This window comes from Aquila chrysaetos, chromosome 18, assembly GCF_900496995.4.
Source record: "Aquila chrysaetos chrysaetos chromosome 18, bAquChr1.4, whole genome shotgun sequence".
Classification (NCBI taxonomy): domain Eukaryota; kingdom Metazoa; phylum Chordata; class Aves; order Accipitriformes; family Accipitridae; genus Aquila; species Aquila chrysaetos.
In genome coordinates this window covers 22,491,333-22,507,773 of record NC_044021.1, presented here as the reverse complement: position 1 = coordinate 22,507,773, position 16,441 = coordinate 22,491,333, and the positions used below count along the sequence as shown (strand labels likewise).

Below are 16,441 nucleotides of genomic sequence, written 5' to 3'. Positions count from 1 at the left end.
GCCACCAGTGACTGTCTTTTGGCCAAGGAGTCCGTGGTTTCACCCTCTGACGAGTCTCGGCTCTCTCAGCTACTGACAGAGCTACCACCGCTGGTGAGAAATGCCAGCTAGGTCCTCCTCGCAGCCAGCCTTCTCGGGGACCTTCGCCCAGAGCGAACGCAGTTGCTCCCCGCAGCCTGCTCCCTTTCCGTGTGGAAGGAAACGTCTTCCCATCACAGCAGGTCTGAAGGTTAAAGCTTCTCCGATGTTGACAGGAAAGTGGCAATTCTCAAGAAGTTACTCCCGGAGCGTCCCCCGACTGCCCTTCTCTTGGCACGGTGACTGAGTTTCCCAGAGAGAGAAATTTCTCGGAGGTAACACAAGCCATGCCTAAGCGCATCAAGTATCGGAAAGTGACTATCAAAAAAAAAGATCTTGAAGCCAGTGCAGGAGGGACAAAACCCAGAAATATTTAAGACTAGAAATGTTTCTTGAAAATAAAACACTGCAAAACAAAACAAAAAAACCTTAGCCAATGTTGAGGGAAACTGAGGACAGGGTACCCACAATATAGGAAGGGGCAGCAGCTCGCTTAGACAGCACGAGGCTACTGCTGAAGCAAACATCATTGGCACTCGGCTGCTTATGACCACCCTGGGAGTGAGCGTACATATATATACATAATTACTTGAAGTGAAACAATCTTTTTTTCTCATCTAGGAAAAACCCCACACATCTTTGATCTTCATTCACATAGATAAGAAACAAATTGGTTAGTACACAGATAAAATAATCTTAGGGAATTACAACCCACTACTCATAAACCTAAAGATTTTAACTCCAGTTCACCAACTCTCGGCTTCATCTCACCTTGTTTAGGCAGCTCTGTCAGATATCGGATGTTAAAAGCCTACTCAGCCTATCCCCTCTCTAAAGCCAGTAAAAGGGAAATACATGCCTTCAAAAGTCACTTCAGATCTTCTAAAAATCTAAATTATCTTAGAGATAATTATCTTCTTTGACCATAAAGGGAGCTGAGCAAAACAGACTCTCAAATTACAGCACTTAGGCAGCATAAATCCAGGCCTTAATACATAACTTCAAAAGGCAACGTGACTAGCCACTTTGGCTTCAGAGGGATAACATCTGTGTTTAAAACCTTTGCTGACAACACTGACCGTAGTAATGGGCAACATTCTAGTTTAGGAAGGTATACTGAGAGCAGGCTCTACACAAACCTTCAAGGGAAGGCGACTACCCCAGAGAAGCATGTAAACAACTGATTTTCATTGCTAAACACTGACACAGCTGAAGTATAATTCATATCTAAATTAATTCCTCTACCTTTTGATTCACAGGACAGTAACTGCCGTGGAAATGTATAGTTTCTATTTGCATGTCCAATTTTCAGTTTAAAAGCAGGTGCTTAACTGCAATTCTTTCCTGACTTCCCAGGTACAAGTGTCATATCTGGATATCAGCATGGCAATTCAAAAGCCAAAGCCGACCAGCTGAGAGGTACTAACTGAGTTTGAATTTTGCATTAAATCATTATTGGCCGTAAGTTACAGAAAACCAGTGTGCGCCTCTTCCCAGGCTTTCAGCACACTTTCCAAGAAGTTCTGCTAATTGAAATAATTCAAAATAAAACTCCATCAAATTTGTCTTTCCTGAGGTACACACTGGATATTTGCATTTATGCAAGGCTCCAGTTTAAGGGCAGCAGAGACGCTTGCCATCTTTAATGCAGTCTGACCTTACAAACACTGCAAGGTAGGGAAGTATCATTATCTCTGTTTTGCAAACATCAGTGAAACTTGTATGAACTGAACATCGGAAATATCATACAACATATCATCCTCATTTAGGACACCAAAGCAGTAGGGATGCACAGGCATTTAGCATCTTAGTAAGGTTACACTGATTTTCTTTCACAATGGTACTGTTAAAGCTCTGCGCACTGAAGAGTTTTACAAATGGAGACCTAAGGCATATTAAATTTGGAAGTGTATACCTGTTATAGATGTACACCTTGAGAAGTGTCTATTTTTCACAATGTACTTAGCATTTTTTGTACCGAACCATCTACTTTGTAGCAGCGGTCCTAGTGTTATGTGCTGCTACTGGGAGTGTTCAGCACTTCCACTAATCACACTCCACAGTTTCAAACTGGATATTAAAAAAAATTACCTAAAGCTTGCCTTATAGAGTAGAACAGCCACAGAAGAGGGTTATTTGGTGGTCAGGGGAATGCAGGGAGCCCCTGCAGAGAGGTTTTGACAGCTATATGTTTCTCCTGGAAGCAGTAGCTTCAGACTCGACTTGGCCAAAGAGCCTGCAGTAACTCTGCCATGCACAGGACCTGCACCTTCCGAGTCGGAGCGTAGCAGCACAGGGAGGATTACAACCTTGGCGACACTGGGTATATTTTCTGCAGACGAAAGAATGAGCTGAAATTCTTCCCTTGGGAAATGGGTGTACAGCAGAAGGTGACAGGCCTTTGATGCTAGGTATTACATTGGGAAAAATGGGGAAGGAAGAAGAATTGGGGTTGACGTTCTCATTCAGGAAAAGAAGAGATTCACTCATCTGCAGAGCTGTTGTACGCCTTTAACGGGATACATATGTGCATTAGGCCCCATGTTTTCAGTACGTCCAGTAAGTCTGGTGATTTCAAAGTACAGATACATGGGGCTTGTAAAGCATCTTAAAACCTATGAACCCTCAGCCAACTGGTCAGGGGTTCCAACATGTAGCATCATTTGGACACCAAATACCTTAAAACTCCAGACAAGTGTCAAAGAAACAAAACACCTCATCCCATTCCAACGGTTCAACTTATCACTGGGAACAAGAGGTCGGTATGCCCTTGAATGCAACTCGGGAAGCGAGGAAATACTACACCTACCTACAGCCATTCATGAGTCCCAGAACATAACCTGTCTGCTAAATCTTTCATTCCCCCTTGTCCCTCCCTTCCCTTCCCTTATAATCCCCTCAAAATAATCAGCATACACAAAGTCACATATCCTTCTTTTTAGCAACTTACAATGAAAAGTGAGGGACAACTCTAACTGCGAGAGTTGATTTCTCTTTGCAATACCGTATGTGCACTTGAGTTTGAAGTGGGTACACTACTCTAAACATAAAGGAGTAAGCTTTGGAAACCACCTGAGCGTAAATGGCTGTGAACCTGTGTAATGCATCATTATGCGTTTCGTGTACTTTTCACACTTGGCAAGTTTATTACTACCCAGAGCTTCCCCCTTCCAGAAAACAGGTCCTTTACCTTGCCATGTTATGTTACGGTTTGCCTTATATACAGCCTATAGCAATGCCCCAACCCACATTATTTTTAAAAAGTGGCAATGACTGTAAAGAAACACAAAAGCACAGTAACATCACAAATGTAACAGGGGTATGAAGTTGCCTTTCCTTCCCTTCTGCCCCAATCAAGTAAAAAAGAAAGAAGAGTGGAAGTTCAGTCCTGTATTTCTCAAGTGCAGTTCAAAACAAGCCCTGAGTTACTAGAATTTCTCTGGTAGTTACATCGCAACTTCCTCCTCCGTCATAAAAAGATGAGCAGAGGAGCCCTCTGACACACTCTGCCTGCAGAAAGCCACCCCAAGGGAGTTATAATTGCTGGTAAATAACCACAGTCTCGGACAACACTGTTCTTTAAAAAAAAAAAAAATAGCAGAGCTTACATAAGCAACAATAAATCAACTGTATCTCTCAGCCAAGTTGAAAATGAGACCAACCTGGTGGTAAAGCAAGATTTCCAAAACTGTACAGAATCAATATCCTACTGCCAACAGAACATTTTCTATTTCTCAATTCTGTCAAAACTGCCTTTCAAAAATATTTTGCAATAGTAAGATAACAACTCTTATCCTTTAAATACAGTCACCCCCTCACACACACTCTTTGTAAAATGAGAAGAAAATCTTAAATATACAAGGAAAAAACATGGACAAAATCTGCTCTTAGCTTTGTTTTTGTTAATAGTTATGCCTAAAGTTTAAGACCTTTCTGAGCTGAAGCATCTATTACTTAAAGTACAGTAAATTTGACCACAGCAATGACAGTTGCAAGACAGTGCGTGAAGATCTCATTTCAGTATTTTCAGGTCCAATTCAAAAGTACTTGGGAACACCGCATTAACAGCCTAATTCAATTGCTAACAGAAATCTTTCTGTAATAGATACAAAACTACAAACATTTTTCACTAAACATTGTTTCTAGGTACCAAAATGAAGATGAAGAGGCTAATTTTCAGAAATTACATGTTACCCAAAAAGGTAAGTTTTAAAAAAAAAAGGAAAGAAAAAAATAGCAATTAAAAAAAAAAAAAACAAATCAGACTTCAGGTCCCTCACGTTTCCTAAGTTAAATTCACCAAAACTGAAACATCAAGTTATAGTCTTAGTCAAAGGGGAGTGACTGTCTCTTTTTTTTTTTTTTTTTGTCCTCTGTCTTCATATGTGTAGATATCCTTATATTCGGTGTAACAACCAAATACAGATCACATAACTATGTTGCCTCTGAGCCAAAAGGAAATCCATTCACCATTTATTTTTTGTTTTTCCTATCCTGCTGCACAGACTAATTTGCACTTCATTAGTTGAAGTCTTAGAGATGACACAGCACCACAGTTCTCTTGCATATATCTGTGTAAAGTAAGACTGCAGACTGGAATGGAAAGTTTGTTTCTTCCTTTGAACTGTAACTATCAATGCAATATCATCTACACAGAATAGTGTGGCATTTTACAGCCCCTGAATATAATTTCTGGGCACTGAGTTAATTTATAGGCATCAACGTAGCTGAGAATGGCAGCTGGGAAAAAAACTGGGAGCAAAAACATTTTGAGCGACAGCAGTAATTAATTAAAAATTCAGATAGCACAAAGCCCATCTTTATAAAGAATTCCAATAAATCGGTTAATGAAGCAATCTTCCTAATTCCAAACAAACTATTATTTTACTTCTAAATTACTCCAAACAATAGCATCTTGTATAATCTTCTAACAAAAGTGAAAGCTTTGGAACATTTTGTTGTTGTTGTTCCTATGAAATCTTAGTTTCAACCTGAATTCATGGTGCTGAAGTGGAAACACATTAACCTCTTTACATTTCATGCAGAAATGATGCTGCACAGTCATCTGCTCTGACTTAACATAATACAGGACAGCTTCACTTTAATTCTCACCCACTGAATCCAATGACAGAGCTTCAACTCAAACTCAAACCTTTTACAAATTCATCCAGTTTTAATCTAAAGGCTTGAACAACGAAGAGTCTTTGTTAGCTTGTGATTTGACTCCTGGATTTTCATGCTTGTTTTACAAAGGTGATTCAATTACACAGTAGTACTTCATCCCAAAGGATACTGAAGGCACTTTACTAACTGAATTAAGTCAAAAGCTCTCTGGTTACCTTTTCAAGGTAAAGCTTGATAACTGTTTAACAACTCAGTCACCAGTGGATTTAACTCTTCAGACTGCCTCAAATTTGAACAAAATAATCATTGCTATTTGCCATTCTGCTTAGTAGTGTGAAGTAAAAAAAAACAACTACCCAACCCTCAGCTGTGTCCGTGTAATTCATACGCTCTAGTCTTTTACACTTCTTCCACTGATTTTAACAAAGGGTGTATTTCTTTGTCTTAAAGCAAATAAACTGTGGTATTTTAAAGAATATGGTAATGGGTATCTTCATCAACATGGATGAAGCCTGGATATTTTCAGGCTACAAAGGGCACTGGAGCTCAGTTCCACCAACAGTATCCCTCTCCTTCTCCCCTCATGCCACAACCAAACCAAACCTCCCTGGCTGAAAGAAGGCTCAAGCGCTGTATAATGCAAGAAGACTAACAGAGGGGCACCAAGCTTCTCTGTTGCTTTTTCCAAGAAAAAGGCAGCCAAGTCTATATATTGATATTGACCTACTGAAAACATTTTTGAAAACCTTTGGTTTCTAACTGATAAAGATACATACCCCTATAATACTCAAGCCTTTCAGGTAGTCCTGACGAGGTTGGGCTTGTGGCACACAGCCTGCTAGAACCACTTTCTTCTTCCCTTCTTGGGCTTTCCTAAAGAAGGACAGACAAGACAGTGTGTTAAAATTTTCAAAATTGATTATTTTCAATTTCAAAGTAGTCATACTGTGCACGTGACACAGGAAAGAAACCACAATGAAAACACTCCCAACTCAGAAGCAGCTTGTACACGTTTGGACCTCAGAAACCAAAACAAACCCACACACCAGAAGAACCCCATATGAAGCTATCGGGCTACAGCACACGTGGCTCAGTTTGGGGAGCATCTACAGAGACCATTACCACTGTGTATCTTCGACAAAAGTCCAACCTTGAAAGCTCTAATCAAGTTCAGTTAGCCTTTATTTGCCAGAATGACAGCAGAAAATCTGGTCAAGAAAGATGGGACAGAGATATTAAGCACGATTCAAGAGAAGTTACAGAGAATGCAAGGGATGGCCTACGCAGATAGGAGCCGCTAGCTCAGAACATAACCAATATGTAGCACCAGTCAGAAACGACCAGTTATAGCAGTCTTCCGATATTTACTAAAAAATGTTTATTTACTCTTAAATAAAGTAAATAAAGTAAAAAGAAAAAAGTAAAAAATTTACTTTTAACTTTACTTAAAAATGTTTAAGTAAACGTTTACTTAAAATCATATTGAGCATTTTCAAGCTTTAACTGCTTGCCTTTGGCAGGGAAACATTTGTCTGGATATTAACTTACATAATTCCTTAGCTCTGATCCTACCTTAGCACCACAAGCAGGAAAACAGAACACCAAGATTAAACGGTTAACACTGTTCATTTCATTGGTAATATTTTGACTCGTTTTGAACTCAACGCTAAATATCAAGTCATCACTGAATCTTGAAACTACAGGAAGCCCTGAACAAAACTATCGGCTGCATACAAAACACTGAGATGCGAAACCTGCTTATGTTCATTAAACTTTGAAGATCATCCATTAACACATTAACCCAACACGACTACTGCATTGTAATGTGCAAAACAGTAAAGAAGAGGAGCACTGAATAATTTTAGCAGATTTGCTAGGTCTGACATGTTATGGGTTGCCCTAAGATCTATCTTTCACGGTTGCATGCTGTTATCACAACCTCCTGGCAGACTTCTGTCAAACTGGAAGCTCGTAAATCCGTATTTTCTCCAGCAATGTATGAATTCATGAAGTGTTTACTGTTATGTTGGAACAGGCTAAGACATGTCATAACATTTTTCAGAAAAATTACCTTATCCAAAATACACAATTGCTTAGATAATTTTATACTCTTCAGCTTGCTTGAGCTGCCTCCGAGCTGAATGCACTAGAAAAAGTGATGTTCAACAGGCACAAGGATGAGTATCTGGAGATCTCCAGCAAATGCAAATTTAACAAAGAAAAAAAACCAGACTGGTACCACATGCAGTTCCACTACTCACAATTTTCACTTCATACTCATATGTGGACAAATTTATTTACAAATTATAGCTCAAATGAAATCTCACAACACACAAATTGTAATATTAAAGGAGATCACAAGCCATCTTGCCGAACACCTTGTGTTGGCTGCTGCACTAAAACGAGGTATTTCAAATGAAAAAATTAAACATCCTATACACAGACAAGTGTGAAATAACAGGAAAATGTATTACGCCTATTACCTCATATCTAATATAAACGCAGCAAATCTCTGTAAAATATTCAATTTTGTTTTAGTGGGATTTTCAGGAAATCTTCAGACATTCATCATACAGAGCCTCACTGGTCCTCTACTTGCAGGCTAAGGTGTATAATATAAATGCAAATCCTTCCATCTCTTCCTTGATAATATTTCCGTGGATAAAGAATTATGACAAAATGCTAATTTAGTATATTTCTTAGGCAGGGAACCTAGAAACATGTCTCTGAAATCTGCAATCCTTCTTTTCTTTCAGTGGTAAATATTTAAGGGTTTTGCAAAACTTCAACAGAAGTCACCTACTTCTACATATCCAAGTAAAAAACCAAAACAAAACAAAAAAACAAATACAAAAATCCTACTTCATGCATTGCCTAAAAATGTCACATAGCAGCATGTGACACTCCACGAACTCAAAGTATAAAAATCACTACTTATATAGTCTAACAGACTCAACCTAATGCCTCGAGGCAAGACAATAAGACCTGTCTCCAGCAAACAAAGCACACATCCCTAAGCAGCTCTGCATCTGGTATAATTTGCTGCTAGCAACAGCCATCTCCATCTACTTGAAAACCTGTGAGCACTACAGAAGGAAAAGCTTTTATTCAAGTCTTTTTATCTGAGAAAAAAAAATAAACAAAGTTTCCCTTGACACATTAAATGGCATTTTAATGTTATTTCACAGATTTAACATTTTGCCGTATCTTCTGGGACTATAACTGGAGCTAGGGGGAAAAAAGTTAAACTGAATATTCTTCATGGTAAGTATTGCCTTCATTTAACTTTTTTAAAGTTGTACAGGTCTCTGCAGAATAAAGAATTTTGTACACTGAGATGTTTTTGCTTAAAAATGCAATTAAGTGGAAATGTCAGAACTAAATTTTCAATCATAGTCAATTCTCATTACATCCATAATACACCGTACAGTCCATGAAACCCACCATAAATGAAAAACCATTATAAGGAAATTATGAAAATTTTTGCCTCATTTTCAAGAAACCACTTCTCAAAATATGCATTCCAGTACTATATTGGCACCTCCTTTTAATATTGTTTAATGAGCCCTCCTCATATGAACAAAAGCCTACAAAAATTATTCTTCAGAAATCTAGTTAGCACGGCAACTGTATTAGAAAAGCCTTTATCCTTCAAAAACATGAATAGTAATGAGAATAATACCTCATAGAATCTCGTAGGTGGCATGAATAAATACATCTTCCCTTTTAGACACCCTTTATATTTTTCAATTACATGAACCTTACCTTGAACTTTCAATTTAATTGACTCGGGAAAAATTTTCTAGAAATACACTCTTTTCTAAAAACTACTTGCAAGATATACATCTGAAGAGAAATCTAATGAGAGCAATTCTTTTTTAAAGAAAGGAATTATTTGAGCTACTTCCTATGTAATGGGGGGGAAATGAAAAACAAGTAAGAAACAACACGGGCAGGAAGAAAAGTACTGCATACAGTAGGGGACTCATACAAGATCTGTAGTGAGATTATACTCCATTGCATAGATACAGCCATTGCAACTCTAATTGTACTAGCAGACTTAATGAAATATGTTCAATGTATTCTGCTTTTTACAAAGCAAATTTCAGAATGTAACTAGGACAGGGAGAAAATTCTGCCTAGTTCATGTGCACTTCTATTTATGTTCTTAGGAACCTGCCCATACTGGAACATTGTGCTCACAATTTTATGTAACATGTTGTTGCATGGTTCCTCTACTTTCTAATTTTTCAGCTTCAAGAAAATTTGGTCAGTAACATGACAAAGATAAAGAAGTGAGTGCCCCCCCCCCCCAAAAAAAAGCCCCCTGTAAGCACTTGCTACATCAGCACTGCATGTATAGCAACACTGCTGGGTACCGTGGCAGCCAGCGCAGGAATGATTCACACAGCTACTCAGGTGGAATCATCATAGGAGAAAAGTTAAGGACCTTTCCCTGAGGTTGAAATCTGAGAAAAGCACTTAAAAAAAAAAAAAAGAAAAAAGCGAAAGCAGAGAAGATGGGCTAAGTTCAGTGGAAGACAATCTGTGACATCAAAAGTAACTGCTAACGTGCTCTTTGCTAGACAGAGACGAGAGAAGCCAGATCATCACTGCTCATCTGCCCTTCCGAAAGCAGAGCTGCCCACTGGACTTTTATAAGCTGTGAACTCTCAAGTGAATGACTCTCCGCTTTCAGAGAGCCACCATTACTACTCACCAAGGTATCCCAGCTGCACGGAAAGGCACGACAGGCATCTGAAACCAAAAGCAGGCTGTTCTGCAGGGAGCAAAGCTGGCAAACTACAGACTGGTCAGCACGAAACATGCAATTTGCTAAGTGTTGCTCTAGTACCAGATATGTGAAACCAAGCATTAGACCTACAAACCCCTTTTTTTTTTTTTTCCTCCAAACCCCATTGTTGGTGGAATTAAATAATCAAGAAGTGTTTAAACAATGAGCAGAAGGCTGCCTGCAGCAGCAGGACTAATTAACAGTCAAATACGAGTAAGAGAAGAAGCAAGAGTGGAATTTTCAGCAAAAGCAATGAATTACGGGGAAAGTGCTTTACAGTGAGCTTGTTAAGCTTTGCATTGGTAGTTGGGAAATATTCATAAAATAATAAGAGGAACTATTTCTAATGCTAAAGTAAAACAGGAAGCATCTTTGTTGCCTGAAATGAAAATGGAAGTGTTTCAACCTGAATCCTACCAGGCAGATGACAACTGACCACACTCTCAAGTAAGTTTTTACATCAATGAGCTATTACAAAACACAGTACTCCCCTCCCCATTGTTGTACCAGCCCAAACCTGGCAATGTTCAAATTAAGATATGTTCAGTTAAACCGAATTGTGCAATGCACCAGTGTGGTCTATTCATGCTATTCTCACGGCCTTCTATTACACAAAATCCACAATGCCCCTTACCGGGTATTTTAGAAAGGTGTAAAGCCATAAATCAACGGGAAGTTTGTGTCTAGAAATGCCCGAAGAAATGTTAGTATACATGAAAAAGTTCTGCTAAGGCAGCTCTAGCTGAATACAGTATGAGCTGGGTATATGATGAGATTAGGTTGCCAAAGGTTATAAAAAGTAAAATTGGGGGGATACTACTTCCCAGGCTGTAGAAATGATGTTGTGATGTCTCTGGGGAAAAAGAAATGCTATTTGGCTGAAGATTCAAATGTTGTGAAAGATCTGCCAACTGTCTCATCTGCTGAATTAATCAGTAGGAAGCCACAAGTTTTAAAGAGAGTGCAACATCCCTGGAATGAAAAGATGGTGCCTGTACAGCATCTGGAATACATTCCTGAAAATCCATAAAAATCACACAGCTATTTTTTGTTTGAAAAATTACAAATGGTAACTCAAACTGTGGCTTTACAGGCTTTGAGCCAATCTAATGTCTTATTACTACCCAAAGGCTTGCTTCCCACCCTCCTTGTCTGCTATTGCTGCTCCCACCTTTCTCCAGCTCCAACCCCTCCTCTTTCTCATTTCTGGCCATCTGGCATCACTCCTCCTCTGCTCCAAGCTCTGAAGCTCACTGGACCCTCCCAGGGCCCCATTTAACTCACTGATATAGGAGAAACCTATTGAGCCAAGTTTGGGGGGTTTTTTACCATTTTATTCCATTAAGTTAGCTCATGGACGAAGGGCTACAGTAGAGCCAGAACAGAGGTGAAGGGAAAGCTGTTGGGAAGGAAACAGAAAAAGAGAAGGACATGGGAACAACTTGTTTCATCTATGGTGAGCTTGACAAGTCTCATCACACCTCTGAGCTCACAATATGCTGAGCAGCATGGGTGAATAAAAAGCAAAAAGGATGCAAGAAACTCATGCACGCTGTGCTTTCGAGGTTAGGGACAGCCCCATGGTCAAAGGCATACGGAAAACCTGAGGAAAGCTTGTCAACATTATTAACTAGAGCAGAACCACTCGCGCCTACTTAGGCCTGTCAGCTTGATTGTACGCTTCCACAGCGCCCAAAGAATTACCGTATTTTCCTTGTGAGGCACGTGAAGATGTAAAGTCCATTTGAGGATGCTAATTACTGGAGTTTACTAAATTGCTCTGAGGATCAATCTCTAGCGAAGCAGCCCTCTAGTTACCACGCTGCATCCTCTGAACTTGTCTCCTTTGGCAAAAACCATCAGGTAACATGTAAATACTCCAGGGGAAAAAATAAGTTGGATGTTCTCCTCCTCACAAAAGCAAGCATATCTTTTCTGACAATACTTCAAAAAGACATAAATCTCTTTTGGAGTCCATCAGACTCCAAACTGAGGTTGTAAAGATATGCTCCAAGCAAAAATAAATAAATAAAAGCATAAAAATATCCCCCTGCAACAGAGCTTTTCATAGGAGGTGTTATGTCAGCTCTGAGAATAACCCCAAGACTCGCATGTTACATATCAAATTATTCCCTAAATTTCTGAGAGGACATACCTGAGGAAGAAAAAGCGTATTTTATCTACATGTGGATATTTGCAGCATCTGCATGAACAGGCATTACACTTCTCACATCTTTCCTGCTCTCAGAAACAACACATTTGAACACACTACTCGAAGTTCTGCTTTTCACAAGTACAACAGATTCATCCAGGCTTTTACGGCAGACACTTGCATCCATCACGCTCCAAAACGATGGGTTAGCAGCTGCTTCCAAACTACAGGGAATTTTCCCAACACAGCTTATTGCAGTAGCTCTCATATCTTGGTTTAAGTGGAAACTTGTTTTCATCCAGCTACTTGGCATGCAAGTGAAGGGACTGCAGGTTTGTCTGCAAAAGGCAATCTCATTTTAAACTCTAGACCCAGTCAGATCTGTGCCTGAGCTTTACTCAAATTTTCTGTAAATGTAACTTTACAGGCAGCAATTAAAGATGCAAGTTATTCTTGGGCAGTCATTACTCAAACAAATATGGTATTTTAGTGGTGATGATGGGTCTTTTCTTCCTGCAAACACTGTCGAAGTAACAGTACAAAGATTTTATCAAATTGAAAAATCAGACCAGGATGTATTCAGGAAGAGGATGGGATGAAGGAATAAATCCTAAATCTCACCTTGGCCCTGGCCGATAGTTTTTGTAGCCCCAAGCAAGGCTGAATTGACCAACATCAGAGGGGAAGCTCTTTCCCCAAGAACAGAGATCTACCAGGATGGCTTTTGGGCAGGCTAGACAAGAATGGTTACAGGCCAGCTGCTGTCCCTCCAGATGATTAAGAAAATCAATTTAAAAACCAATATACCATAACTTTAAAGCAAATCTGCAAAACCAGTAAATGAAAGTTATCAGCCTTACAACAAAACTGTTTGAAAAGGGAAAATGTAATTAATGACAATCTGCTCCTCAAAAAAATTCATCTTGGCTGGTGGTGAACAGATTTTTACTTGTTTGCTAAAAAGCATATATATTTTAATTTTTTTTCTCATTATTGCTAAGAAGTCGGGGGGGGGGGGGGGGGGGTCCTGTTTATTTAAAAGATTGAGAGACCTTGCCATAGAACAGAAAACACTAGAGATTCAGTACCAAATTTCAAACCAGGAAGTTTGCCCTGCTCCTGACACTGTATTCTTAAATTCCTGATCAGATGCCATAGCTTTTGGGCTACTGCTATTCAAATTAAAACCCTTCCATCCAAATGATAAGCACTCCTGGGCAAGCTTTTCCTACAACTCAATTCTAGACACACTTGCTGACCTCTGGAAGAATAGGTTTGAATTTTTTTAAGCAAGAACAGGATAGATGCTCTGGGGGTTGTATTTTTGGGCCTCATCTCACTTGAATCAAAATTTCTTCCTTTATTTGGAGTGCATCGGCTAGTGCCTTAAGAAGAGACCAAGTTTAAAAAATTTCATTTCGAAAGCTCTAGGATTTAGGTGCTACCTCCAAAATTTGTTCCTATTTCTATCACTTTTTTTTTCCCTCTTCAGTGTGGGGAAAAAAAAAAAAATAATAACAAGAGATTCTCCCTGGCAAGTGGGCTCTGTAGTGGAAAGAGTACACGAACTAATGGAAAGTTATTTCTAGGAATGGCAGGTAAATTAAAGATATGCAGGGAGAGAAAAATAATTACCTCTCTAGTCAAGAGAAACATTCTTCCAAAGAGTATTTCTGAATGGAAAGAAAACTAAGGTGCTCCAGCTCACTCTGCAAAAGAGTTTCTCTCCACCTTGTACGAAGGAGCCCAGGAAAAGAGTTTTCTATGCATCAAGTTTGAAGTTTGGGATACTTCCCCCCGGGTAGTGTCAGCAATATGTACACACACACTAGGGCATATAGATTTTGCTACATCCCACCCTGTTAGCAACAGCGTTTGTCCTCTTAGCCAGTTAAACAGCCTAGGACCTGGCAATCTGCAAAGGGGCTACCGGAGCAGGCACCAACACACCCACTCGCCAGTTCAAACCTCCCTCCACCTCCAGTCAAGTGAACAGTACCGCCTGCCAGGACTGGTTAGACACCATCTAACCTTCACTGGCTAACGCAGGTGACATTTATGGTTTGTAGAAGGTATTTGCTAAAAAGCTGAGAAATACTTTATGTCTGCAATATTTCACAACTGTTTAGGCTCCTACCATTCTTCTTCAGACAAAATGGTAATGTATTTGCCTTAGATGCTCTACAAACTTTGGCTTTTATGAGGGGGGAGGTTCAAGCACATTATTGGTAGGATGCACTGCTATGGTCCTGAGCTCCTTCACTGTCTTCTTACAACCGTAGAATGCTTGGGTTGGAAGGGACCTTTAAAGGTCACCTAGTCCAACCCCCCTGCAGTGAGCAGGGACATCCACAACTCGATCAGGTTGCTCAGAGCCCCGTCCAACCTGACCTTGAGTGTTTCCAGGGATGGGGCATCTACCGCCTCTCTGGGCAACTTCTTCCAGTGTTTCACCACCCTCAGAGTAAAAAATTTCTTCCTTATATCTAGTCTAAGTCTACCCTCTTTCAGTTTAAAACCATTACGCCTTGTCCTATTGCAACAGGCCCTACTAAGAAGTGTGTTCCCATCTTTCTTATAAGCCCCCTTTAGGTGCTGGCAGGCTGCTCTAAGGTGTCCCTGGAGCCTTCTCTTCTCCAGGCTGAACAACCCCAACTCTCTCAGCCTGTCCTCACAGGAGAGGTGCTCCAGCCCTCTGAGGCAAAAAAAGTTCTTGAGTACCTCAGCCTTCTCCGTCCGTTGTTACCAACTGCCAGTCATGTTCATCGGGGGGGGTACACTTTCTTTCACCTTCCTTTTCTGGCTGACACACCTGTAGAAGCCCTTCTTATTATTCCTTGCATTCCTTGCCAAGTTCAGATCCAGCCGCCCCTTGGCCTTCCTGACCCCGTCCCTACACAACCGGGCAGCATCCCTATACTCTTCCCAGGAAACAATGAAAGAAAAAATATCACTGCCGACTGAAATTTTTCGAGGCTATCTTGATCAATGCATGTAGACAACTATTAAAAGTAAACATACTCCATTCTTCAAATAAAATATTCACAACTCTTTAGATTCTTACTATTCAGTGAAATTAAATTACTTAAGACCACAATTAGGCAATTTTAAATGTCTTGGATAAGGTTGTCCTGCTGTAGTAGGCCCTTTATTACTGATTCTCCATTCAAAACCTTTAACTTACTTCAGTAAAATCTGCAAAAAAAAAAACCCATCTCGTTTCTTGAACTCTGTTCAAGGCAAATACTAAACACCAAACATCAGCCAAGACACTCCTAAACAGGCACACTGGACTAGATCACATCTCCATTTGTGACCAACGCAGATTTACAACTGAGTTGAACATGTTGATTGGTCTTCTGGTAATACCTGCAAGTTTAAGTGTATCACAAAAATAATTTCTAAGACAACATTTTCCATAATTAATATTTTGTTTTATCTATTTGTGGGATTGAAAAAACGAGAAATGCTTATTTCTTTTTCTGTTACTACTACTTTAAACTACCTACATGAGGCTCTAAAGTGTATACCAGCAAACCTCACAAAACTTCAGGCATCCCCAGCACTGGGTGCCTTTTCTTTCCCCATCCTCTCACTTTAGCTCTCTGGGGACAGCACGAGTAACTTTAACTCTGAACTTCTGAGGCACAGAGTACCAGATATATTGAAGTTCTGCCGACTCAGCCTTGCAAAAGCAGAGGCTGCTGGTAGCCGCACCACCAGGGAAGTGCTGCAGGTGGCAAAAGCTGGAATTACCTTTAAAAAAATAAATTAGCAGTTTCTGCATATCCTTGAAGCTTTACGTCCTTTAGTATGTATGTGACAGGTTGTAGTAAGCTTCTAAAAATATTTCACTATCATTCTACATCTCCAGTTTCATGCTAGCCTTTCTTCAGCAACGATCTAAGGAAATCACAGTGGTGAGAGAGTTTTCAGAAGAAGCAGAAATTACTCCAAACCTATAGCAGCAATTTTGTCCTTTCTCTTCACCTTCTACCACTACGTTCCTCCTTCAAGCATCTTTGCATTCTTTCTATTACTTTGAATAAGCAAGACTTCATTCTCTCCCTTCAAACTTGAAAATTTAATCCTATTCTTAATGGGTTTTTTTGCATATATAGATCGTTTGAACACATATACTTGTCTCAAAACCAGTGAAAGGAAATCTCTTGTAAATTCACTTGGAAGGGGGCATTAAACTTCTGACAGATTAAAAAAAATGGAAATCAAAATCATTACAGTGAACTTTTATATAACCCACTTGACTCTTATTCTATTCCTCTGTTCTTTCT

At 39.7% G+C, this 16,441-nt stretch overlaps 1 protein-coding gene across 3 annotated transcripts in view; it reads right to left on the bottom strand.

Moving 5' to 3' along the window:
- CDKAL1 (CDK5 regulatory subunit associated protein 1 like 1) overlaps positions 1 to 16,441 on the bottom strand; it is a 424,899-nt gene that overhangs the window by 288,607 nt on the left and 119,851 nt on the right. For all 3 annotated transcript variants that reach the window (XM_030041838.1, XM_030041837.2, XM_041118316.1), the window contains exon 6: positions 5,979 to 6,075. In XM_030041838.1, the coding sequence (XP_029897698.1) occupies positions 5,979 to 6,075 (97 nt within the window). The remainder of the gene's footprint in view (positions 1 to 5,978; positions 6,076 to 16,441) is intronic.